Source organism: Macadamia integrifolia, chromosome 10 (genome assembly GCF_013358625.1).
Source record: "Macadamia integrifolia cultivar HAES 741 chromosome 10, SCU_Mint_v3, whole genome shotgun sequence".
NCBI classification, from domain to species: domain Eukaryota; kingdom Viridiplantae; phylum Streptophyta; class Magnoliopsida; order Proteales; family Proteaceae; genus Macadamia; species Macadamia integrifolia.
The window spans coordinates 21,202,875-21,228,972 of record NC_056566.1 but is presented as its reverse complement, the minus strand read 5'-3'; the positions used below and the strand labels follow the sequence as shown (position 1 = coordinate 21,228,972).

The 26,098-nt window shown below is 36.7% G+C and overlaps 3 protein-coding genes across 6 annotated transcripts in view; 1 reads left to right on the top strand and 2 right to left on the bottom strand.

The window, feature by feature from the left end:
* Nucleotides 1-18,218, top strand: part of LOC122091307 (heat shock 70 kDa protein 8) — a 21,635-nt gene extending 3,417 nt beyond the window's left edge. Inside the window, exon 2 of the mRNA XM_042661175.1 lies at nt 16,236-18,218. Within this exon, the coding sequence (XP_042517109.1) occupies nt 16,238-17,965 (1,728 nt within the window). The 5' untranslated portion in view covers nt 16,236-16,237 and the 3' untranslated portion in view covers nt 17,966-18,218. The remainder of the gene's footprint in view (nt 1-16,235) is intronic.
* LOC122091309 (pathogenesis-related genes transcriptional activator PTI5-like) lies at nt 2,596-3,328 on the bottom strand. The gene has a single exon (XM_042661180.1). The coding sequence runs from the start codon at nt 3,323-3,325 to the stop codon at nt 2,714-2,716; it is 612 nt and encodes a 203-aa protein (XP_042517114.1). The 5' UTR covers nt 3,326-3,328; the 3' UTR covers nt 2,596-2,713.
* Nucleotides 18,219-18,493: 275 nt separating the features above from the next.
* LOC122091308 (protein NDL2-like) lies at nt 18,494-25,891 on the bottom strand. 4 transcript variants are annotated; one of them, XM_042661176.1, is made up of 12 exons: nt 25,766-25,891; nt 25,602-25,669; nt 25,343-25,442; nt 25,135-25,232; nt 24,934-25,022; nt 24,529-24,589; nt 24,342-24,428; nt 23,784-23,861; nt 23,642-23,698; nt 21,821-21,876; nt 19,168-19,303; nt 18,494-19,036 (listed from the first exon to the last, which is right to left on the bottom strand). In XM_042661176.1, the coding sequence occupies exons 2-12, from the start codon at nt 25,659-25,661 to the stop codon at nt 18,803-18,805; spliced, it is 1,056 nt and encodes a 351-aa protein (XP_042517110.1). In that variant the 5' UTR covers nt 25,662-25,669; nt 25,766-25,891; the 3' UTR covers nt 18,494-18,802. The 4 variants fall into 4 exon arrangements, with proteins under 4 accessions (XP_042517110.1, XP_042517111.1, XP_042517112.1 ...); XM_042661177.1 differs by having other exon boundaries at nt 25,721-25,780; XM_042661178.1 differs by lacking the exons at nt 23,642-23,698; nt 25,766-25,891 and having other exon boundaries at nt 25,602-25,759.
* Nucleotides 25,892-26,098: the final 207 nt, after the last annotated feature.

Genomic DNA, 26,098 nt, shown 5'->3' with positions numbered 1-26,098 from the left:
ACAGTCTCCAAGGTACTTTGGCTAACATAGCCCGGTTGTGAAGACTTGGGTCCTAAAGGCCTAGCACCCCAATGTCTTTGGAATTGCATAGTCTTTTCCATGATATCCAGGGGATATTTTAGGCTGCTTAGTCCATTGCTCCCAGTAAGGATTAAAGTATCGGTATTGATCTCCGTATCAATTGACCAAAATTAAGATACGTATCGGAGGGTATCGTATCGTATCGGAGATACGTTAAGATACGCTAAAGATACGCATATAAATGGATATGAAACACCTTTTTAAATACTTTTGCATAAAAAATTTGTTAAAAAAAGCTATTGATAACATATATTATGCATAAACACTAAATTGAGGTTATCGCACTAAGAATTCAAGGTTTGTTGTTATCCCCTAAATGTAAAATCCTTGTTCCCAACCTTGATTTCCATTTTAGTTAGAGAGAAATATAGCTGGTAGCAACTTTGGAACAAAAACCCCTCAAAAAATCGTGTTTTCTGAAAAAATACCCATCTTGGCCATTATATGACTGTAGCGCACTGTATCGATACATACCGATACGTACTAATTGATACATATCGATACTCACCAATACGTACTGATACTCATCGATACGTATTGATCGATACATACAAATACTCATCGATACGTACCGATACATACCAAAATGTATATTTCACCTCGATTTTATATTTTTCATAGAGTATCAGTACGTATCGATAGTGTATTGGTGCATATCGGTATGTATCCTAGGATATATATCGATACGAAAGGATTTTAAAAATTTCATGTATCATATCGGTGTGTATCGTATCGGTAGGATAAATTTAAGATACGTATCGTAGGGTATCGTATCAATATCGGAGATACTTTAAACCATGGCTCCCAGAAGCAACTGGAAGATTCTTTACTTATTTGGGAAGCTGAAAATTTGAAATGAGTAGCTGCAAAATTTGACATTGGAAGGGGGAATCGATTTTAATAGAATTTTCTTACCCACATGTGACAAAAACTGTCTTTTCCAACCATGCATCCGTCGGTTTGTTCAATCACTGTTCTCATGAAATAATTCCAACTTAGAAATTTCAAATTCCACAAATAAAACTAAATATATCATCGGAATTTTCAATGTATGGAATCTTAAGAAACCTATAGAACCATCTTATGAGGCAAGAAACTGGCTTAGGACTAAAGGAAAGTTTAAATTCTTGAGATTGGTAGCCTGACCACTAGCTTGGTAGAACAAGTCTAAGCGTTCCTTCGATTAGCATATCTCCCGAAGGTTCACCTCCAAAAATAACTAACAATCGTTAGCAATAAGAAATGTGTAATGGTCTAACTTTGCTTTCGTATCTTAACACCAAGGAAGAAGAAAGTGCCTAAAAAATGGCATTTGAGACTTTGGTGACATTTTCTTTTGTACTGTTAGGGAAAAAATTCTCTGAGCTAGTAGGGTAGAGTAGGGCCAATAAACTACCCAACGATTTAAATAGGCTGACAATACGGCCCTTCATTGTTCCATTAAGGGTTTCTTTCTTTCTTTTTTTCTTTTTTTTTTTTTTTTTTTTTTTTTTTTTGATAAAAACATTAAGGGTTTCTTTCCCTGCAGTTATTTCTTGGTACATACTCTCTATACATCTAGAAGGTACAAATCCAAGAGGATATATATATATATATATATATATGATAACTATGCAGGTATCATAGCATTTGTGTGTTCAAAGCAAATCATAAAGAGTGGTGACAAACGCACATCCAATTCAATTGATATAGTGAAAGTGATGATCTCTCTCTCTCTCTCTCTCTCTCTCTCTCTCTCCCCACGTGGGATTACCAAGTCCATTATTCAAAAAGATAATTGATACTTTTAAGAAATAAAGCCTTTAGTCAGAATTTCAAAATTCATGTATTCAACCATACTTCCATGGTCAATTTAAGTATCCTCCATGAGGGGCCATAGGTCATTTTATTTCTTCTCTTTCTATTTACATGTTATTATATTAAAAGGTGAGAGAAGTTTGTCGGTTTGACAAAGAAAATATCAGGCCAACTGGCAAATAGGGAGGGTATGCGGGAAAATATTCAATGCACATCAAGAGGGCAGTGCAGTCTTGGCAATCCTCATAGGGCAAGAAAGCCTATGGATCTCCACCCATAATTAGAAGGTACATGGACAATCAAAGAACAAATGATCTTTACTTTCGAGTCCTACCCAACAGAAGAAGGGGGAACCTCGATGGATCACTTGCACAACTAATCCTTGGTAGGGAGGGCTTAAATCATACACCTCCAAGGTATGAATGACTGACAACGAATAAAAGACTGAAACCAAATGGCACGTGCCCAGCCCACCTGCACGACTGTCTCAAGATGCCTTAAGCAGTTAAGTCCGGATCAGGTCCTCGTATAGTTTCTGATCTACATATAGAATCCGCTCAATCTCTATTTTTTTCCACATTAATTAGATTTCAAGTGTGAATCAAACACCGTATAAAAAACATTGCCGTATGGAGACCTGATCCAAAATCATAGCAAAGGTGGTGGAAAAAGACCTGACCCATCAAATGGAATCACAACACATGCATGCAATCAATATTCATCACAACTAGTGCTCTTATAGACAAGATAAAACACCCTTAGAGAGACTAACCTTTAATTAATCTCTCTATTTTTATTTTTACTTTCATAGAAAAAGTATATTACATATGTTTCATTATGTTACAACATTACATGAACTAGAAGAAGAGGAAGAGGATGGATAATCCATCTGAGACAACAAATCCTCCAAGTAATCTGACCCCAAATCCTGCAATTCCACAACTGAAGAAGAGTTCTCTGATTCTGATTTGATCCCACCAGTATTCATTCTATGGATGATAGAGTTAGAGTTGGAGTTGGAGTCAGGATTCACTCCTTGCTCTACAGAGTTGGCAGCAGCAGCAGCAGCAACCTCAGCTGGGAAATTCAATAGTGCCTTAGCACCCCTCATCTTAAAAGCAGCCCTGTCATAAGCCAAAGCAGCAGCCTCTGCAGTATCAAACGTGCCAAGCCATAAACGCGCGCCGTGTCTTGACGAGTCACGGATTTCAGCGGCATATTTCCCCCACGGCCGGCGTCTTACGCCTCTATAATGCTTCTTTCCGACGCGCCCACTCGGTTCTAAGCCAGCGTGATTGTGGTGGAGTGTTGTGTCTATGGAAGGAAGCCTTGGATTGGTGATAGCCATGGCCTCATTTAGGACTTCACATAAGACCATATCTAGTGAATCACTCTCATTGAGAGGTAACTCAGTGAAAAGAGGTAACTGATGATCAATTCCAGTCATGAAGATAGGGGAACTTGTGGGCAAGTGGGTCTATTTGTATGGATTTGGGGGATTTAGAATTTAGGGGTAGGCTGAAAAGTCAGGAGTTGTGTGGGGCCCATATTTTGACCGGAGAAAACAAAGTTGGTGGGTGTGAGACGAACAACTGCTGAAAAACGCTATCTATTATGGGTTTGGATGGTTGTGTGGAATCATGTACTTGCAACTTGCAATATACACTTGATTTTAGAGGATATTACAATCGTGCCATTGGCCTTTAATTAGGTATTAATGTGTGAAATGAGAATTGCAAAATAATCGTTTATTGAAATCGAATCGTTTATTAATTAGTTTGATTTTATTATTAAGAAGTAAAATGGATTATTAAATGGTTCGATTTTTATTTTAAGAAACTAAAATCATTTAAACTATTGATTTCGAAGTGCAAGTAAGGAAAATCCGGGCATTAATGGTGGGGGAGACATTATTAAAAACAATAACGGGAATGTTTTTGCTGTAATCTCTAATTTCTATGGGGTGTATTCAAATTCAATGGCTGAGTTGCGAGCCCTTAGAGATGGATTGAAATTGTGTGGGGAATTGGACCTCTCTGATTTTGATATTAATTCTGATTCCTCCTTGATTGTGAAGTTGGTTACCCAAAGATCATGTAATTTGTGGAGTTGTTGGTATTGGTTTCAGGAAGTTATCAACATTTGCAATTCTCTGAGAGCCTACATTTCGTTTTCATTTCCGAAAAGTAATCGAGCAGCGGATTGGTTAGCTAATTTTGCTTATGAGACTACAATAAATTTGATTTACTATGGTGATGATCCTCTAACAAATGATCTTAGTTGCATCATTCGAGAGGACAAAGCTAGTTTACCGGTCTTTAGAATGTAACAATTTATTTTATAAGGGTTTTCTTTTGGGTTTTGTGAGTGATAGAGTGATTTGTCTCTCCCGTGTTGGGGTAAAGCAGGTTATGTCCCCCCTTGTCTTTTTATTATTAGTTTTATTTTTAATAAAACTCTAGGGACTATCCCGGGTCCAGATAATATTCAGGATAAAAAAAAACTATTGATCGTATATATATATATATATATATATTATTATTGAACCGATTATATATATTAAATCGATAAAAACTAGTTAGTCTTGGCATTCTATGTACCCTCATTAATGTAAACTAATTAAATTATTTCAAGTTTTTTTTTAGTCAATTTTAGTGTTGATGTTGTGGTTGAACCCTAGTAGCATTAGATGTATCTATTAGGTTTCAAAAAGTTTCATTACCAATTGGATCCAAAATTTGAGAAGTGACAAATTGTTATTTTCATTTGATTTTAGTGGTTCCTCTCAGACTTGTCCCGTGGTTTTTCTTTTATATTGAAAGATTTACTACGTTAAATCTTTTTGAAAGTTTCATTGTTGATTTCCACGTTACATCCATATTTGTGATCAACACACAATTTCGTCGGTGTTTATAATTTCATGAGCTGTCATATCTTTAACTTACAATCTTGCATAGGTGAGAAAGTTTTCCACCCCTTTCCCAACATCCACACAAGGAGAGAGAGAGAGAGACCTAATTTGGTGTTAAAGTTACCACATCAAGTTCGCAATGCATTTTGAATTTTTGACATGTTTTTGTAAGGAATTTTACAAAAAGTTATTATATTATTTGGTTTATTCATCATTCTTGATGTAACCTTCAGTTTGGATTATCTAGGCATATGTGAGCCAGAGAGAGAGAGACCTAATTAGGTTGAAGTTACCTCATCAAGATCTCATTGTATATTGAACGTTTGACAAGTTTGTAAGAATCAACAAGAGTTAGTATCCAATTTGGCTTCTTCATCATTCTTTCTGAATAAGGTTAACTTTCACAATAATTATTTTGAGAGATAGAGAAGGTAAATTCCAAGAAAGAGAGAGAGAGTGGTAGGTTGGTTATGTGTCTAAAATGTATTTTGAGAGATAGAGAAGGTAAGTTTAGAGGGGGAGAGAGAGAGAGAGAGAGGTTGGTTATGTGTCTAAAATGTATTTTGAGAGATAGAGAAGGTAAGTTTAGAGAGAGAGAGAGAGAGAGAGAGAGAGAGTGCTAGGTTGATTATGTGTCTAAAATGCTTTTTGGGCAAGAGAACCCTGCCCAATTTGGGATGGGAGTAACATGGTTTTTACGTAATTATTTGTGTTTGAGCATAGAACCACACAAGCGGACAAGGTTTTCTTCTCTATGCTTTTTATATGAGAAAAAAAAAAATTGAATATATCAATAAAGAAATTTTTTTTAATTAAACTCAGTTAATAAAATGAGTAGTAATCTTTTAGGTGATTGATTAAACTAATTTCATTCCCAAAATAAAATGGAATTATTCATTCTCTACCAATTTACTTTCTTTCTTTTACTGAATAATGAATTCTCTTTGAAATTTCTGAGGAGGAACAATGAGCTTTGGGAAATTTCACCATAGTTAAGAGTCAATTTTAAAATTACAAATTTTGTTACTCAAATACAAGTCTTTGTTAAAGCCTATTTAAAATTTGGGATAAGGTTCCTAAATGGTTGACTCTATGCTAATGGGAGCTCACGAGAAAACATCAACAAAAGAGGAGTTTCCGTATTCCATAAAGGGAAAGGAGGTCATTTTATCCCTTCTTATGTCTGGACATAGGGGCCATTTTGTCTTTCATACTTATTTTTTTCCCTTAAAATTTAGTAATTTATTTTGGATAAATTTATTATTCCACTTGATTTAGGAAACAATATATTTTTGCAAGAGCTTGAAATCAAAATTTTTTTTTTTAACAGAAAATGCGAGCCACAACCCAAGGAAATAGTTAAAAAAAAAAATACATTAATTGATCATTTTTTTAAAAATAATTAACTATTAATTGGTCAATTTTTGTGTTGAATAACTCCTTTTGCTATATTAAATTCTAACCCATAAGCTTGATCCATTAAGTGGAGGAATCAACAGGCAAATGAAGATACACCCACGGTCCTAGTCAAACCGAAAAGTGCAGACTATCATATGGAAATTGCTCATCTTGTATATAAAAACACTGAGAACTTGGAGATTTTTCGATATGGGATTTTAACATTTTTCCTCACGTCGTGTTAGTAGATGAAAAAAATGCAGAATCAAGAGCTTTGATAGCCAATTAGATTCTAATCCAATAATATCAACTATTAGGTGGAATGCATATCCAAAGTCCTAGACAATCGATATGGGAGATGATTAAATAATAGGTGGAAGTGATTGAAATTATTGATGGTATTAAGCCCATCTATCACTAATATTTTTATGGGAAAAAAAAAACCCAGAAGACAGCATAGCCTTGACACAGAGATACAGGGAGGGGTGAAATGACTGCTCCACCCCATGAAAAACAAAAACCATACCGTTGTCGATGCTTCTGCCCATGTGGTTCCATTGATTCCCACGCTATCTTTTATGGAATCTCTTGAAAAAAAAAAAATATATATATATATAAGCCTAATGTTTTCTATTCGTGAGAGACCCCTATGCCTAGGGGTGTTAATTCCAAGCCCACACTGGTAAGTCCGATCGAGTCTGATAGGTTTATGGCTCGACTTGGACCGGCCCTATTAATAGATGTGTTGGGCTTGAGCTCGACACGTATGTTTATAAACAGATAGTACACAGTGCAACCACCTAGCCCGACGGGAGCCCGATCAGCCCAACATATTTATGATCCTGACCTGAACCAATTCCTTTAAGCTCAACCTCTTTAATACTACTTCGAATTTTCATTTTGCCACCAATAAAATTGAAAACTAAAGCAAAAGCCTAAGTGTCTTTAACAATAGAAAATTAAAATGCAAAAAATGAAATTTATGTAATTGTGGTGGTGAATTAATGGTGGGTTTTCTGGATATGCTTGAGGTAGAACTATGCTTTTAATAGAATAAGCTTGACAACTTGAATACTTCGACTAATGCATATAAGTTAAGAAGGCATGTTTAGAGTCCGTTTAAGATAAATAGATATGTAGCCTAACTAAGGTCTGGTTAAGACTCGTTTATGGCAGCCCGATTATAACCCAAGACAGACCAACCCGATTCTAAATCATACAATATCTGTCGTAACTAAGCCCGTTTAGCTAAACAGATGTTCACGATGTAGCCCTAAAATTTTTGCTGAGCCGAACTTGTCTTGACCGAGACCAACCCATCGCGACTGATTGACACCCCTACCTACGCCTATAGAGAAGGGTGCGGACCCTCCACACAAATAAAGGGTTAATTACAGTGGCCTCCCCTGTAATTTGCCCTAATGTTATAACCATCCCCTGTGGAACTGATAATTATTCTGTTACCCTTGCAGTTGATGGTGTTAACTAAATAAATTGAAATGACAATTTTATAACCACAAAAAGAACCAATATTAATGGAATTTAATCATTGGATCCAAGATAGAGATACAGTGTGATCAATCATTGATGCTAAGGTTTCATCACTATGGGAAACAGCCTAAGGGTTGCAATAAAATTGTCGTAACTCTCTCAGGGAAGAAACAAACCAGGAAAGCATTTTTGAAGTTCAAATCCGAATATAAAGTCAACCAAAAGCCACTGCCTACCAGTGTTATCAATTCGGCCAAATAATTCGCGAATTATTCGGCCGAATCGAATTTTTCCGAATTTAATCAAAAATTCTGACCGAATTCGAATTAAAAATAAAATTCGGTAAAATTCACGATTTTTTCAAAAGTGAATATAAAACGCGAATAATTCGGACCGAACCGAATTAAACCGAATTATTCGGTCCACTTAAACAGTATTTAAAAAAAAAAACCCAATAAGCTTTTTTACCCTTTTTTTGACCGAATCTTTAAATTAATCAATCGTATTATTCCGAATAATTCTCCGCCCGAATAATTCCCGAATCCGAATTTGCTAACTATGCTGCCTACACATCTAAACATTTAAAATAAAATGTCAAATCCAACGAGTCAAATCCAACGAATCAAATCAAAACCAGAAAAGAAATACAATTGAAAACTCTACAACTAATGGCCTGCGCAAAGAACTATAAAGAAGGGTTTAGAATATCTTTTAGTAGTAGAGGTACAACAAATAAGAACAAAAATATGGGGATTTATTCATGGGATAGATGGATTAACAAGATTTCAATGGTCGGATGACTCAGATCGAGAACAAGAGAGAGAATGGCGGAATGCATTGGTTTTCTGTTCTATTTTCATTTGATTAGTAGAAAACTCATATTTCCAATTATTGATTTCTCTATATAGCTCAATCATATTTGGTACTGTTGCATATCGCCGGAGTGAAGAAGTTCTTGCTTGCAGATCACCAAAGAGAAGAGATTCTTGCTCACAGGTCATCAGAGATGATCAGTGTTATCGATTCGGCCGAATAATTCACGAATTATTCGGCCTGAACCGAATTTTTCCGAATTTAATCAAAAATTCTGACCGAATCCGAATTAAAAATAAAATTCGGTAAAATTCACGATTTTTTCAAAAGTGAATATAAAACGCGAATAATTCGGACCGAACCGAATTAAACCGAATTATTTGGTCCACTTAAACAGTATTTAAAAAAAAAAACAAAACAAAACCCAATTAGCTTTTTTGACCGCTTTTTTGACCGAATCCTTAAATTAATCAATCGAATTATTCCGAATAATTCTTCGCCCGAATAATTCCCGAATCCAAATTTGCTAACTATGGAGATGATAGGATCATAAGAAAGGAATGGGATTATAATGAAAGGGAGGTCATCAAAGATGAGAGATTCTTACTCACAGTTCATGAGAGATGATAGATTCATAAGAAAGAGATGTGCTTACAATGAAAGGGAAGTTCAGGTACCTCGTCGGAGGCTTCATCGTTGGTTGTTTGTCGTCGATGGATGGGGAAAAAAATGTAAAATGTTGGGTTTGGGTTGAAAAGGTAGAATAGGTAGTTCAAGTACCTAAAAGGGTATTTTTATCTTTTAAAAAAAATCTACCACATGATGTCACTAATTAACAGTTTATGTCTAATGAAGTTGATACCGTCAATAGTAAAGGGTACAGAGTAATTATCAGTCCTACAGATGATGGTTATAAACTAATAACATTAAGGTAAACTACAGGGGAGATCACTGTAATTAACCCATAAATAAATCAATAAAACAGTAGTAATTAAGGAATGGTAACTTTCGTAATTTGACACAATTTGAGGGGCAGTCAAAAAAGTGGTCAGCTTCTAGATCCTTAGTGGTATTATTCTTGATGATGAAGCCTTTCTAGGAGGTGACGTTAATGCGTGGAATCTGGGACTGAAGAGACTTCCCTGTCATGCCATTAACCAACGGTTCCCTATTCCACATTTAGTGTTGGGTCCCAAACAACAATTCCAGGAACAATCTTTGCTTTTTGACGTTTTTCCAAAGTCTCAGTTAGTCAGGTTTGAATATTTGAAGAGGAATCTAAATTAAGTGAATCGAGACTGTAGTTGTTATGGTGCATTCACACCTTCATAGGTCCAAAAGAAATGGTCTAATAGAAGGATGAGGAAACCCAACTGCTCCCCTGCTCCTATTAGTATTTCAAGTGTCTTATTAAAAATAAAACAAAAAATAAGTGTTGATACAGTCTCTCAATATTGTTGGGATAAGACTACATAATACTGCATTAATTGTTATGCCACTTTTTCTTTCTATCTTTTTTTTTTTTTTTTTCTATGATTCTTTTTGAGTTTTCGCCATTACTAGTCAAGCCACTAGAATGGAATAAGATCATACTTTGTTAAGTAAGCGTTTAAGATACCAGATAGACATTCTTTCGACAGATTAAAATAGGCCTTTGGACTGCATAAGGCCATAGAGGCCGACAACAGGGTTCCAACCTTAACAGAGATTTGATTAAGGAACGCTAACAGAGATCCTAATGAAGGCTTTACTAAGGATCCTAATAGGGGAGTTATCTCGCATGTCATAGAGAAAGGTACTTGGAGATGATTCTAGATTCCTAAATAAGTCATCCATACCCAGAGTGTGATCCTTTTTTATCGTTTTTCCAAAAACTTGCTATTTATTGGGAAGTGCCTTAGTGAAGCCTGCGAGACAAAATCTCCCTTTCAGTCGAATATATTCTATTAAAGCAAAGCCAAGAGGCGATAGTGGCATCAGTCTTCTCGTTCCATGAGGAAAAGGTCTGGAATGGCCTATTTTCATGTCTCTAAAATGTTAGAATGGCTTAATTGGTTTTGGTTTGGACTCTACTCTCCTAACGTCGCAGAAAGCCATTCGTCAAGTGGTACCTCTCTATCCCTCCCTTTCTGAGAGGTGATCCGTCAATCGTTTTTCAACCTCAAGGTGGATTTCAATTTTTTTTTTTCCTTTTAGAAAGAGCAGATACAACAATAACGATAAAAAAAAATTTGGGAGATGATAAAGAACCGCTAGAGGCCAACTTGAACGTCAGTCCGTAAAAAAATGTTCAGGTATAGTGGCGAAGAACGCTTGAAAAGTGTCTTTAGCTGAGTTAGCTGCTCCCTATGACTAGAGTAGGTGTTTAGCGTAGTTGGTTAAGAACTGCTTATCAAATTTGCCTTCTTCAAGTTGATGTCATTTCCTGAACAAACTCAGATGAGAAAAGAAATCTGGCAAATGAATAGAAAACTTGAGGTCCTCCTGTATACAAATTTTGTATCCCATCGAATTGCCATTGTTGGCTTTTAGAGAATGTGCTATTTTAGTTTCGGGTCTGAGCATGTTGAGACCCCATCCTCCAAAAATATAAACAATAATAAATAATAAAAAAAAATAGAAAAATAAAAATCTCTGGTCGTGTTCACATGCTTTGAAAGTTGGAGAAAGGTGTTTAGCCGAGTTTGAACCAAACCCATGAGGTTGATGCTTCTTTCCTATTGGTGTTTCAAGGATGAAGCCCCCAAAAGTTTCTTTTCAATGGAGCTATGATCACTATCGAACACTAGTCCTGCGGAAGCACTGTTTGCCGTACGGGGGCTTAACCTGGGGGATATGATTACTACCACGGAGCATCATTTTTCAAAAAACGTGGATAGATGATGGTTGATGAATACATGACAAAGAAACACATGAGAAACTTCTATCTATCTGGGTCCCACTAAGTGGAAATCTCTTAAAGGCCCAAAAATCATATTGATCCAATGACACTAGAGATTTAAAAATGCTTTATGAAAATGCATAATGAGATTCCAATATTATCCACATCTTTAGTTTTAATTTAGAATTCTATTATAGAATTCGTATATTTATGTGAATAACAATGCATGTCAAAATAAGAACCCACAACGAACACTAGGATAGCCTAGTGGTGGTAGTTTCGACTTGAAGAGTTGGCGCCCAGGGGAAGAGGTCTTGGGATCGAACCTTTGTCATACGCTTTGTGTGTCAAATTCTCCTCAACATTAAAACAGAGGAAGCCCTTCAAAGACAATGAGATAGATCAAATAGTCATTCTCAAATATTAAAGGAAAAACCGCAATTATAAAAGAAGAAAAAGAAGATACAATCTCCCAATTGCATTTACCTTTATGAGATCCCATTGTCATTTTGTTGATTTTATGGAGTAGAATTTAATTTTATTCTTTAATTTCAATCTAAATCTCTTTGAATTTTGTGAATGTCTTTTTTTATTGTGGTATAAATTGAACCAATGAAAGTAAGGTAGTAAAAAATGCTATTGGGCAAATGATAACTGGTAGAAAAATTTAGAGAAAAATAATGTAATTGATATAGAACTTCTACTTTTCTTTCCTTTTTCACTTGCACATAGATGTATGATTGAGGAAGAAACCTCAAGAAGAAGTCCAAACAAGGATAATGTTGGGCATTTGAGGCAAAAATGGAACAAGGTGAAGTGGTCTAGACAATGTAGGTAAATCAATTTTAGAACATTAGTTTTTACACTATCATCAACTTAGTGTATTTTTTGAGTCGTTTAGAGGCCGAACCTATATATTGAAGCTCAAATAAGAAGAATTGCAGCCCTTCAAATGATATTCTAGTATCATTTGAATCAAGAAAATCTGAATTTTTATGAGGGAGATAATGTCTTGATCATTATCTATTGCGTAGGTTTTTCAGAATTCATGTTTTGCACATGACGCGTCTGAAGGATGTTGTTCCTATTAATAACAACAGATAGGATCTTACCATACAATCATTGAATCACAAAATTAAACTATAAGGGTCGACGCATACCGTTCACCATCGACTGTGAAGAATTTGCCGCCATTATATTCTTCCTGTATCTTTATTCTTGTAATCCCGATCACGAACATAATGGATCTTCTAGGTTTCTCTCACTAGCTCCCTTAATGCTCTCTTGGTGATGAAACCAATAATAAGATTAACGTTAGGGTAGGAGGAGGACCTAGAGTTCTATTATAGAAAGTTTTGCACCCTCCCATCAAGGTGTGCAAATAGGGTAGGACTCTATTCCCTAATTTGACGAGGAGTGGGTTTCCTATTTAGAATCCAAGTCTATGAGATTAGTATCGGTCAATAACCTAATTGGTGTATGGGACAATAATAGAGAATATTCTTACAATCTCTCACTTGAACCATATGACCACATAATTATAATCTCAAATATAATTTGGATTCTAACATTATACTGCAGTATTTGAAAGTAAACCCATCAACTTTATGTCATCACAATCATAATACCATATTTGAACAAAACTACTAATGTGGATCATGGCGGTTATACATCATATAATGACATACTCTCTTCCATAGTCACAATACTAATAACTTCATCCAAACAGGTGCAAAAGTAGGGAATAGACTAGAAAAGTCTATAACTAAATGATCCAACATAATATCTCACATATATTAAATAAAATGTGTACACACGATAATAAAGTGAGAAATATTCATAAACAACAAATATCATGATCATTTAAATAAATAAGTAAAAATGTCTAACATAATATGACCATTACATCAAACTTTACATAAACCCATGTCCATTACAAGATCTGTAAAGTGTTTAGACGCTAATGCCTTGGTCATAGGATCAGCAATCATCAGACTTGTCTTGATGTGTGTAATAGACACTTCTTGTTTCTGAACTGCTTCCTTCACAAAATTGTATTTTACTCCAATATGCTTCGCTCTACTTGAATGCTTATCATTCTTGGAGTAATATACGGTAGCAACATTGTCACAATACATTCTCAACGGCTTTGAAATGGTGTCGACAACCCGAAGTCCTAAGATAAAGTTTCGTATCCAAATCGCCATAGATGTGGCCTCAAAGCATACCACAAACTCTGCTTCCATAGTAGAAGTAGAGACACAAGTCTGTTTTTTGGACTTCCAAGAAATCGCCCCACCAGCAAGTAGAAAGATGTATCATAATGTAGATTTCCTACTGTCAAGGCATCCTGCATAATCAGAGTCTGAATATCCTATCACTTCTAACTGATCAAATGCTCTGTAAGTAAGCACGTACTCCCTAGTCCCCTTTAAATACCTCATCACCTTCTTTGCTGTAACCCAATGATCCATACCAGGATTACTCACATATCTGCCTAACATACCGATAGCAAAACTGATGTCTGGACGGGTATAAGTCATTGCATACATAAGACTCCCTACTGCAAAAGAATAGGGAATATCCTTCATTTGTGCTTTTTCCAGATCATTCTTTAGGCATTGATTTAGACTGAACTTATCTCCTTTGATAATGGGGGAAACACCTGATTTGCAATTCATCATGCCATATCTTTCGAAAACTTTGTTAATATAGGTTTTCTGTGATAGCCTAAGTATCCGATGAGATCTATCACGAAATATCTCAATGCCGATAACGAAAGTGTTAGGGATATGTCCACACTCCTATAGTTAGTTTCGATGATAAAAAACATATGAAGGTATGTCACAATTTTCCTTTAAGTATTGTTTTGTAGAGACTTCATATCAAAGATCGAATTTGGTGAATGAAACGAAGAAATGAAGAGTATCAACAAGTTGGCATCAATGCTTGAAGAAGATATCATAAGAATTTAAGCTTCAAGATGTCAAGACATGAAGCTTAAAGACATGGAATTGCAAACAAGAAGAAAAGAAGATAAAGTGCCAAAGAGTGGAAGGTTCAAGTGAAGAAGAAGACCACTAGGATAGATTGGTCATTTTTAATGTAATTTGTAACCTCCACATATATATATGCACTCACCACATGCATGTGCATTGCATCACACTAGAATGACCATAGAGCACACCTTGACCTAGTATGGAGAGTCTCTAAGTTGTAAGGAACATATTAGGAAAAATATGTCCTAGTGAAATTCTGTGAAAACCACATTAACCTGACTTAAGGGTATTTTGGATAATCTTAGAGTCGGTATCAGGAGATGAAACCTTCATAGAAGGTGTAGGAAATCGAGTCACGATTTCAACGCAACTAATTTTAGGTCATTCTGAGATCAGATCAAAATGTTATGATCAAAACACTGACGATTGGTCAGTATGATAACATTCTGTCAAAACAGAGTATGTCATGTTGGCGGTCGACCGGCTGGAAGCCCCGGTCGACCGGAACTGTCCAAGACCATAGGCGGTCGACCGGCTGAAAGTCTTGGTCGACCGGTGACTACCTGGAAGTGCCCCAACGGCTATATTTTGCCTCAACGGCTCTTGGCGGTCGACCGGCTACCGATGGCGGTCGACTGGTGGACCTAGAATATGTCCGTTAGAGCTTGATTCCCTGCCTAAAATGCTTCACTAAGCTCACCTATAAATATCTCTAATACTACTCATTAATTAACAATAAATCCCAACTTTAGAGAAGCATTATTTGAGCATTAGAAGTGAAAATTAGTCTACATCATCTCTTGAGTTCAAGTTCTTCATTTTACATTCAAGAAGAACTCAAGACCATCTACAAGTCTTCATCTACATCTTGGCATTTACATTACAAGCATAAAGAAGACTTCAAAAGGTACATTCATTCTATCATCATTGCATATTTCATTTGCACCACACCAGAGGTAATTCTCTTTTATTCCACTTCTCCATTTTCTATTTTACATTAAGTCTAGACTGTACTTAGGCTTGTGTAAGGACCCTCTCATCCTTAAGAGATTATAAGGATCCTCTTATCCTTAAAAGAGTGTAAGGTGCCTCTCTACCTTAAAGGAGATTGTAAGGTGACTCTCTACCTGCAAAGGAGATTGTAAAGGCGCCTCTCTGCCTATAAAGGGGATTTGTAAGGATACTCTTATCCATAAAAAGATTGTAAAGGTTTTTCTTCCCTACCTACTGTACTGAAAGGGAGAACTAGTGGAATACCTTACAAGAGGATTCTTGTAGGGAGTGGACTAGACTCGAATTGAGTTGAACCACTATATATCTTGTGTCGGGGTGTTGTTATTTTATTTACTCTGCATCGCTTTTAACTTATAATCACACTTGTGACCTATAAATCGAAAAGAGTTAAATTCCACTAGCATAACCTATTCACCCCCCCTCTAGGTTATTTCATCCTAATGGTTGGAGCCGATACCATTGTATAATTGTACGTGTTACTATTTCTGGAAATACAGTTTAGATTTTCTTCTTTGCTTTGTGGCAAATTTTGGTTCCATTGTACTTTGGATAAGTTCCACATCAAGATGTCACTTGACAGATCATGCCTATGCATTTGCAAAGAAATTCAAGCTGGAAAGCAAGGGTTATTAACAATTTAACAGTACTTGAAAGAACCTAATATGTGATATACTAACCTCTCTAAGCAACTTTTGATTTTAACTCTCTTTTGAATGGTTGCCACGTACCAAAAAGGAAAAAACTTTGTAGTGTTTGCTTTTCCACATCTGTTCCTCTGGTCATCATAGTGTGTTTCCCTTGGTGAGTCGACTAAAAGTGAAACTTCATAATCAGTTATTCTTTTTCGCAGGAATGGCTGAACCAGCATACACTGTTGCATCTGATAGCGAAACATCTGGGGAGGACAAGCCATCTTCCGCTTTTCCTGAAATTGCTATCGGAATTGATATTGGAACTTCACAGTGTAGTGTTGCAGCATGGAATGGATCTGAAGTTGAACTCCTTAAGAATACTAGAAACCAGAAGATAATGCGTACTTTTGTCACCTTCAAAGATGAAATCCCTTCGGGAGGTGTCAGTGATCAAGTTGCTCTCAGCGAGTATGAAATATTCTCAGGTTCCTCAATCTTCAATATGAAACGCTTGATCGGTAGAATGGACACAGACCCAGTAGTTCATGCTAGCAAAAACCTCCCCTTTCTGGTTCAGACTTTAAATATTGGTGCCCGCCCATTTATTGCTGCCTTGGTGAAAAATGTTTGGAGGTCCACAACTCCTGAAGAAGTCCTTGCAGTGTTTCTCGTAGAATTAAGAGCTATGGCAGAAATTCGGTTAAGGCGACCCATAAGGAACATTGTTCTTACCATTCCTGTGTCATTTAGTCGGTTTCAAGTGTCGCGGGTCGAGCGGGCCTGTGCAATGGCTGGTCTACATGTCCTCAGGTTGATGCCTGAAGCAACAGCTGTAGCACTTCTGTATGCACAACAGCAGCAGCAGATAGCACATGAAAACATGGGGAGTGGAAGCGAGAAGATCGCACTTATTTTTAATATGGGTGCTGGTTATTGCGATGTAGCTGTCACTGCTACAGCTGGAGGGGTTTCTCAGATCAAAGCTTTATCAGGCAGTGTTATTGGGGGAGAAGATATACTTCAGAATGTAATGCATTATCTCTTACCCAATATGGAGACTCTTTGTTCAAACCATGGCATTAATGAAATCAAATCAATTGCCTTGCTTCGGATTGCCACCCAAGAGGCTATCCACAAGCTCACCACTCAGACGAGTGTCCCAATTAAGGTAGATTTGGCAAATGGTTCAAAAATAAATAGGGCATTGGACCGTGCTGAATTTGAGGAGGTAAACAAAGAGGTGTTCAGGAAATGTGAGGAGCTTGTACTGGAATGCTTATCTGATGCAAAAGTAGAAGTGGAAGATTTAACTGATGTCATACTTGTTGGTGGGTGTTCAATTATTCCAAAAGTAAGAGGCCTGGTTTTGGGTATATGCAAAAGGACGGATGCTTATTCAGGGATGGATCCACTGGAAGCCACGGTATGTGGTGCAGCACTTGAGGGTGCTGTGGCATCAGGAATCAGCGACCCGCTGGGGAGTTTAGATTTGTTGACAATACAAGCAACCTCCCAGAGCCTTGGAATTAAGGCGGATGGCAATAGTTTTGTACCTATCATACATCGAAACGCCACAGTGCCAGCAAGGAAGGAGTTGTTTTTTACAACTACACAAGATAACCAGACTGAGGCCCTAATTGTTGTTTACGAAGGTGAAGGGAAGAGAGTGGAAGAGAACCATCTCCTGGGCTACTTCAAGCTCATGGGAATCCCCCCAGCTCCTAAAGGGGAAGCAGAAATCAGTGTGTGCATGGACATTGATGCTTCTAATGTGCTAAGAGTGTTTGCTGGGGTCATTTTGCCTACAGGCCAACAGCCTGCAACACCTTATATGGAAGTGAGGATGCCTACTGTGAATGATGGACATGGCTGGTGTGCTGAAGCTCTGCTTAAGATGTATGGGTCTACTTTAGACTTGAACACTTTACAGAAGAAGATACAACACTGATGGTACTGTTGATAAACTTGTGTGTAAGATTTGTTACATAGGACTTTATCCATAAGTGATCTGGCTAGGTCTCCTTAGAGGACAATGTGTGCTTAAAATGTTCATAGAATTTGTCTACTTGCATAAGGAGTACCGATAATGTAATTCTGTTGTCTCATCTCCATTTTAGCTCTTAGTTTCCAATGACATATCAGCTTCTTCAAAAGTGTTTCATGTCTCTACATTCTTAGTGGATTACTTCAGTTGACCATTATGCAGGAACAAAATTGCATAGGCAAGCCTTAGCTTACCTGTGAATAGCAGCTTCTTCAAATGTGTTTCCTGTCTATAGAAATGGGTTGCTTGGCCCAAATTATTGTCCAACTCAAGTGTTTGTGATGATCAACAATGACAAACAAATTGGATTAACAGATCAATTTTCAACTTTTTTTCAGTATGACTGCTTACTGTCATTCAATCTTAGATCTGGGATGATTATATCAATTAGAAATAACTGAAAAAAGAAGGTAAGGAATGGATGCATAAAAGGAAATAAATGAGGGGCTCTCTTCTGGGTTATTACAATGTTTTTAAAGTCACACGGTAGTAATGTACAAAAGAATAGTATTAATACATGATTTCTACATAGCCCCAGCAAAAGAACTAAGATTACCACATCCCCCATCTTAAGAAAATTTGATGATCTAAAAAGACAAGAATAAAATGCTATCCTAATAATCTCTCCAATAAATTATCTACACCCGTGTAAACATTCCCGGATTGCCCATCTTAATACAATCACAGAATATTTTCCTCCACAAAACATTATTTCAGAAGTCTTATGAAGTCCTTTTCATGTCAAACTTCAAAAGCAATGCGGGTCTTGATAGGTTTGAGCTTTACTCCTAGACTCTCTGGTGACAGAAGCTCCGGCGCTATCGAAGAACGGCGGCTTGCAGGGTTTGAACCTTGATTTGACAATGATGTAAGAGGTGGCTGCCGATGATAGCCAAAACCCATTAGAAATAACTCAATAGGAATCAACATGGCATATGGATGTTCCTCTGTAACCAGTGAGCCACATGCTTCAACCTGTGATAAGTACCCAATTGTATTATAGAACATGTCAATCCAGTGATTTAGAGTTCATAAGGTATCACAACTTCAAGACTAGATTGTGATCAAACCAATTGGATTATGAAGGAAAAGGTGCAGACTTTTACCTCTACAAGAGCACTGCTTCTCTCTCCCATTTTGGCACTCATGTACAGGGCCTCAGAATGAAATGGACTCCTTTCACCCACAAAAATAAGGGTCTTGCATTTTAATTTTTTCAAGCCATCAGTGAGATCATGCCTCCTGCACAGAGATTTATAGATGTGTAAGACTGATGTAGATAAGTCACTTGGGTTTATTTTATTGCAAATAAGCCTTGGGTTGTGTTATGCATGTGTTGGGTCTTTGATCCCATGAGTTTTCTTTGAAATGGGCCACTTTGATAGGCCTAAAATATGGGTAAAAGGTAGGAAAACGGAATTTTATTCATTAGTTTAATTAGTTGTTATTTAATTCAATAAAGGCCCATTAGACCATTAGTTGGTTGTAAAGTTCTATATGGACTATTAGTTAGTTAGTTCTACTCCATGTTGGAGTCATAAAGTCAAATCATAGTCCCATTTTGAATTCCTAGTTGTAGTAGGAGTGTCTAGTCCTATTGAGAAACTAGCTCCTAGTTGTAGTAGGAGTGTCTAGTCCTATTGGGAAACTAGCTCCTAAGTAGTTTGATTGCTATTCTACCCTCTATAAATAGAGGAGCCTATTACTCATAATTGGAGATTTGAATGAATGAATTATTGAGTGATTACTCTTTAGCTAAAAAAACTGTTATTGAGAGGTGAGATGCCTAAACCTTTGAGCCTATTACTCATAATTGGAGATTTGAATGAATGAATTATTGAGTGATTACTCTTTAGCTAAAAAAACTGTTATTGAGAGGTGAGATGCCTAAACCTTTGAGGGGTGTGATACCCAAAATCTGAGGGGTGAGATATCCTTTATTCTCTTTCACCCTTCTCAACCCTCCATCGATTCTTGCTTTTCTATTTTTATTTTTTGTTTATTGTTATTAGAAGTTCAGACCTGTTAAAGCATACAAAGTCAGAATCAGCCAATCAAAGAGTTCTTGTTCTTGAAGCCAATTGACCCTCATTGCTACCCAAGTTTGAGATATGATCTACAGATCCTTAGGAGGACTGGTTCTATACTCTAAGAAGATTAATCGATCCTCTCTTGAAGGTTATCTGAAGAAGACAAGTTGATGTTCTTGCAGAATTCTTCACATTCTCTCTCTTAGGTCTGAAAATCAAGAAAATGCGTAACTCCATAACCAACCGTCAGAAGCCCTTTATATTTGGGGGTTCTATACTCTAAGAAGATTAATCGATCCTCTCTTGAAGGTTATCTGAAGAAGACAAGTTGATGTTCCTGCAGAATTCTTCACATTCTCTCTCTTAGGTCTGAAAAATCAAGAAAGTGCGTAACTCCATAACTAGCAATCAGAAGCCCTTTATATTTGGGGGTTTTTGTGCCCTCCCTAGGGACTATCTACATCCAAAAATACAGCTCAATCGGATTCCCACAGACCTGACCGCACCTCTCTCTAGTTCTATAGAAGGTCTTTCTTTCTCCTATCGGGTTGGGTTTTGGGCTGGTTTTGCTCCTATATGGGTATTGTATCCTTGGGGGTTTATTTGATGGTATTATTTCTTTGTTTCTTGCTTCTATTTGTATTGTTTGGGGTTGTAAACTACGGAGTTAGTTACTTGTAATCTACTCCTGCATTAAAGACACATGCCTGATGCTAATATATTGTATCATGATGAAAGAAATTGTAACATTTTACCATCCTATCTCAAGGATTTATATATATACTTGAACTTTTAAAGATGTTCTCATTAAAAAAGGAATAATATGTGTGTAGACAGTGTTCTTGTTCTCTGTCTGTTTTAAAAACATACATGTTATAATCGAGGGGTTTTTTTCTTTTTTTTTTCTGTGTCCATATCCAAATTTGTTTATTTATCAGTACCAATGATAAAGATTCTTATGCTACAGTAGTGAGAAGCCAAAAAGCTAGCACCATTGACCATGGCTGATGCAGCATAAGTGAAGAGAGGAGAGAGAGAGAGAGTAGCATCACTGCTGGGGCCGTAGTTCATCATGGAAGAGGAGGGGAAGGGTTTGCAGAAACCTGTTCTCAGAAGCAACAAGCAGAAAAAGCAGAAATAAAGTTTATCCAAATGCCCCCCCCCCCCCTCTTCTTAAACCTTCCTGGGGTGTAGATGGAACACATTTCATTGAGGAGATGAGCAGCCACCAAGCAAAATTAAAAAATGAATTGGCATCTGTTGAAAATGTACATTGCCAGTGAATTCTGGAACTTTCACTGGGCATTAAGTTCCAACATTTCTTGCTACATAGGGAAGTGCATGTTGGGTTTTAGGGTTGGTGCCACGTTACCAGACCAGAGGGATGGTCCAGATTGAAAGTAGGAATCTTCCATGTAAAGAGGGGGTTCTCTGCTCAAAATTGCAAACCACTATGACAAACACTGGTTTCCACAAATTTGTGATCTTATGTGTAAAATGTTTCCTCTGACACCTAAGTTGGGTGAAAAAATTATTTAACCCCATAAAGGTTCATCAGAGAATCAAACAGTCCCTAGATCCTGCTGTGTCCAAGGTCAACGAGAAAATGTTAAAAACCATAATAAACAAGCCGTAATAGGATGGGAGACTCAACAGTACTAGAGGAAATCAGCTAAAACTAAAATGCACACACAACAATGCAAAGAAGAGGATAGGTAAAAGAATGTACTCGTTAATAGCTTGTAGAAAGCGCATGACATTTGAGCTTTGTCTTTCATCCAGCAACTGCAAAGACATAACAGAAAGAATCATCATCTTGTTTGGAAGAAAATAGTAGGAATATTATATCCTGAATTCTTCCCTTGTTTAATTGGTAAGGTTAGAAATTATTTCAAGGAAAAAATACAATGCTTTCTTTCAAAAGTCTCAAAAAGATCGCTAAACAGAAAAACGCAAACATGGGATAAATGTAGGAAGAGAGACAACACAATAGAAATGTATATTGCAAAGATCCTGTGATGCAGATTAATTACCAAAATAGACTTGTTTTATTAGGAATAAGCATAGGGTTGGGTTCCATACATGTTAGGCCTTTGATCCCATGTGTTTTGAGTGTATTGGGCTACTTTTATGGGTCTAAACTAGGGGTTCTAAGGTTGCATACGGGATTCAGTGATTTGTTTCCTTTTTCTTTAATTTCCTTTTTAGATGGGGTTATTTAGTTTCTGATTTCAGTACCTAATTAGTTTCCAATTTTCAGTCATAAGTTAGTTTCTATTTCCAGTTTTAGTAACTAAAGGACTTTCTATTTTGTAAGTTTATATTTTTAGGTTTAGTAACTAGGTGAGTTTCTAATTTTTTGTTTCCTATTTCAGTTTTTGGAAACTAAAGTTAGTTTCTATTTTATGTAACCCCCCATCATTATTATAAATAAAGGAGAGCTCTCATTAGTAGAGCCACGATTTTATGAACAAAAAAAGATGCTACTAAGTTTCTCCTCTATAAGGGTTCTTTGTGTTTGATCAAAGAAGAAGGGTTTGGTGTTTGATCCAAGCGACACTCTGCAGCGAGAAGTCCGAGTGGATCTTCATATTTTCTGGTTTTCTTATTGTTTCTAATCTCATTCAGCCAGCCAGGTAAGTGCTCTAATCTGTCTGCAGAATTTCTGGGTAGATTCTCTATTTTATCTACCGTTGGCCTAGCTGTTTTGGGAGTTCTGGCCATCCGATGACCTTCTAATTTTGATCGAAGATTAGTCCTATTATTAAGGAAGTTCGATCCAATTTTGAGGCTAATCAGACCACTGGTTCCTACTGAAGTGGACTGTTGCTCAGTTCTGGCCGGTTATGGATTTTGCCCAGATCTGAATTCTAAATTCTGTTTTGTTTAAATCTGTATGGAACTTGACTGCTGCTATTATTCTCCAATGGACTTTCAAATCAGTCCTTAGATGTGTTATTAGTTCCTTGATAATACTCTGCTGAAAAATTCAGAAGTTAATGCCAGATTTCAGAACCTACTGTCAAAATTGAGTTCTGATTTGGTTGTCTGGTCCTGATTTTTTTTTATTCTGATCCTACTTATTCAATTACTCTATTTCTGTTGCTGGAACTTCTAATTGTTGATGCAAACGCTGTTTCCTGAAATTCCTGATTGTGGATCTACTAATTTTGGTTTCTTCAAGGAATGTTGACTGGTTTAAGTTGGACTGTTGTTGCTATTTACTATTGGGTGGTTTTGGTTGTTCTTAGTTTAAAAGTTCCTGCAGTCTTGGGTCTGGTTTGTTTGTCAAATCTAGTCCTACATTAAGTGCACATCAGATAAATGCAATGGAAATGTAAATGTATATTGACAGTTCATTGCTGGATCAGGGAATCCGACAGATGGACTGTGATAGGTCAGAATTCAGGATTGAATCTGTCCCTTAATCCCTGGTCTATAGATCAGTCACAATGGGATTATCAATACCGTCTGCTCTTTCATTTTGAGAGAGGAAATTAGTTCATTCCCTCAAGGAGGAATAGCAGAAACCTGGTTGAGAGTTCCTTACTCTTCGGCAAGATTGTACTATGTCAGATTCTGCACCATTCATACCACTCCTAACCTCCTGTGGGGGAATTTGAGAAGAAAAAATTACCAAAAGTATTTGAATCAGCAACATATATACCAAACTCTAAAGTAATGCCAAGTACCTTACTGAAGTAACGCTGGAGAAGACACTCCTTCAATAAACCACACATACCATAGAAGTAGATCAAGTTCAACATTATCTGCAAATTTTAGAGGTTCATTTTATCCAGAAATCAAATGTCATGCTTTTCAACCAAGGATATCCTTTCTCTGAATGGGAAAATTTTCATACAACAACCAAACCCACCATGGATTATGCAGCCTTGAAATTTCTTCATGCATGATCTGTTGTATGAACTCATTGGAAAGGGATTGTGGGATCGGACGATAGGACATTAGCCCTCTGACTTCATTAGATGACCCTAACCATCCAATCAATGAAATTTTTGTGAACCATTACACATTTTAATCTACTCTATTACAAGCAACGTATCAGACAACAGGACAGGATTATCCTGTTGTGCAAACTATGGAATGTCAATCAAAAGGGTACTCCATGATCTAGGCAGAGAAAAAGACTAATGTTATAGAATGTTGGAAGATAAGAAAGGCCCCACTATCCATGGTGAGCTGATGCCAATAATATTGTTCTGTTGATGAGCATGGTATTGGCATCAAACCTTGTTATATAGCCATTCTGTCCATGAAGGTGTTTTGCAAAGTGGGGAAACAAGGATTAACCCACGAACGCGTTCCTTGTATCTCATCTGCAGCATAAAAGACGACACGGAATGAAACAAAATTAAAACTGAAGACTAATCAAAAGGGAAGCTGCATTCACTGAACTTATCAAAGATCTAAACCTACTGCAAAGAGTGTAAGGATGTACGCCCCAGCAGTAACCCCCAAGCATATAACCTCTTTGAGTCTGATCAAAAGAATAGATTCCAATTCATATTAGAGATTATGCAGATATCTTTTGAAAATCAAGTAAGAGACGAATCTTCCCAAGTCACCGTAAAATTCTAAATTAAGGATGCAAGAAAGAACAGAGATGCTTGAAAGATTTTGTGACACTAAAAAAGGAGGGGACTTCCAAAATACAAAATGAAGAGGCTACACAACGTGAGAGTTTTAAACACTACAGTAGTATGCATTTATGAAAGGAAACCAACGTTATGAAATGTGTGAAATGAAGCTATAAAGTTTATCAATGCATACTAGCGAATAGAAAACCAAAAAACCATGAAAATCGCAGCTGCAAGTACTTACCCAAAGAAGTCGAGCACTTCTACAAGCTGGTCGGCAAGGTCGTCTACATTAAGAAAGGGAGCATCTGAAGAAATGGAAGCAGCTCCTAACTGGAGGAACTCTTAAACAAATGAGAAGATATGCCATTAAAATCGCTGAACTTTTAAAAAAGAACAAGAAGGATTAACAGAATGAAAGAGCTAGAGGAGCACCAATACTAACCTCGTGTCCAGGGGCATCAAAGTGGTAAATGCAGAAGTTGTGAAGCAACAAAGAAGCTGCATCTGGGCAAAAGAAGAGACCTTGGAAGCAAGACATATCTGCAAAAAAACACAAAAATCAACTCAAAATGATGAATAAATCAATAAAAGTGGATTGAAATACAATAACCCATTTTTAAACTTTAGAAATCAAGGAAGACTGAACATACAATTGAGAGAAACATCTGGGTAAGTAATTAAAGCAGGTTTTTCTTGATCCCCACAAACAAAAACAGAGATGGAACCTTTGCTTGTCTCAACTAAATACTCCTGCAAAGTTCAGAACCAAAAAATAAAAAAAATAAAAAATAATGAAATGCATTAAAACATTAGTGGAAGACCCAAGAAGAATATATCAAGGAAGAAAAAATAAGATCCACATTGAAGAAGATATGGAGATTATTTCAGCATTTCAGCTGGGTCTGTTACCTTCCCTCCTAATGGTATCGTCTCAACATCAATAGAAACAGAGTCGCTTGAATCACCCATTACTCGTCCTTACCCACCAATAATCCAACAAAAAAAATTCTATTTCACAAATCAAATACTTCAAAAAATAAAAGAAGAAGAAGAACAATCTTCACTCCTCTTACAGCTCCTCTGTGTTCATTTCAATCTCTCTCTTTCCTCCTCTCTTGCTCTCTTCCACTCTTTTTTATTTTACAGAAACACCCCAAGTGTGCAAAAGGAAATTACGGGAATATGTGTCTATTTTTGGACATATTCGCAATTTTTTGAAAATAGTCAAAACGATTTGACTACCATTTTCCCCCTATTTATTCTTCCATTTTTTTGTTTTTTTTTTTAAATAACAAGTTACCGTTGAAGGTAATCTAACGGTCAAGGAGGAGGGGTATTTCTTGTAATTAAAAAAATTTCCTTTTCTAGAAAAACTGTTCAAGTGGGCCCGGGCAGAGATTGGGTTT

Bases quoted from the DNA above. Each gene is read 5' to 3' on its own strand.
- LOC122091308 (XM_042661176.1), bottom strand. From the start codon at position 25,661: ATGGGTGATTCAAGCGACTCTGTTTCTATTGATGTTGAGACGATACCA. The intron at 23,862-24,341 runs GTTTGATGCCAA...TAAAATTTGCAG, and splicing joins CAGAATGGCTATATAACAAG to ATAATGTTGAACTTGATCTA. The intron at 19,304-21,820 runs GTACATTCTTTT...ATCTCTGTGCAG, and splicing joins TTTCTACAAGCTATTAACGA to GAGGCATGATCTCACTGATG.
- LOC122091309 (XM_042661180.1), bottom strand. From the start codon at position 3,325: ATGACTGGAATTGATCATCAGTTACCTCTTTTCACTGAGTTACCTCTC.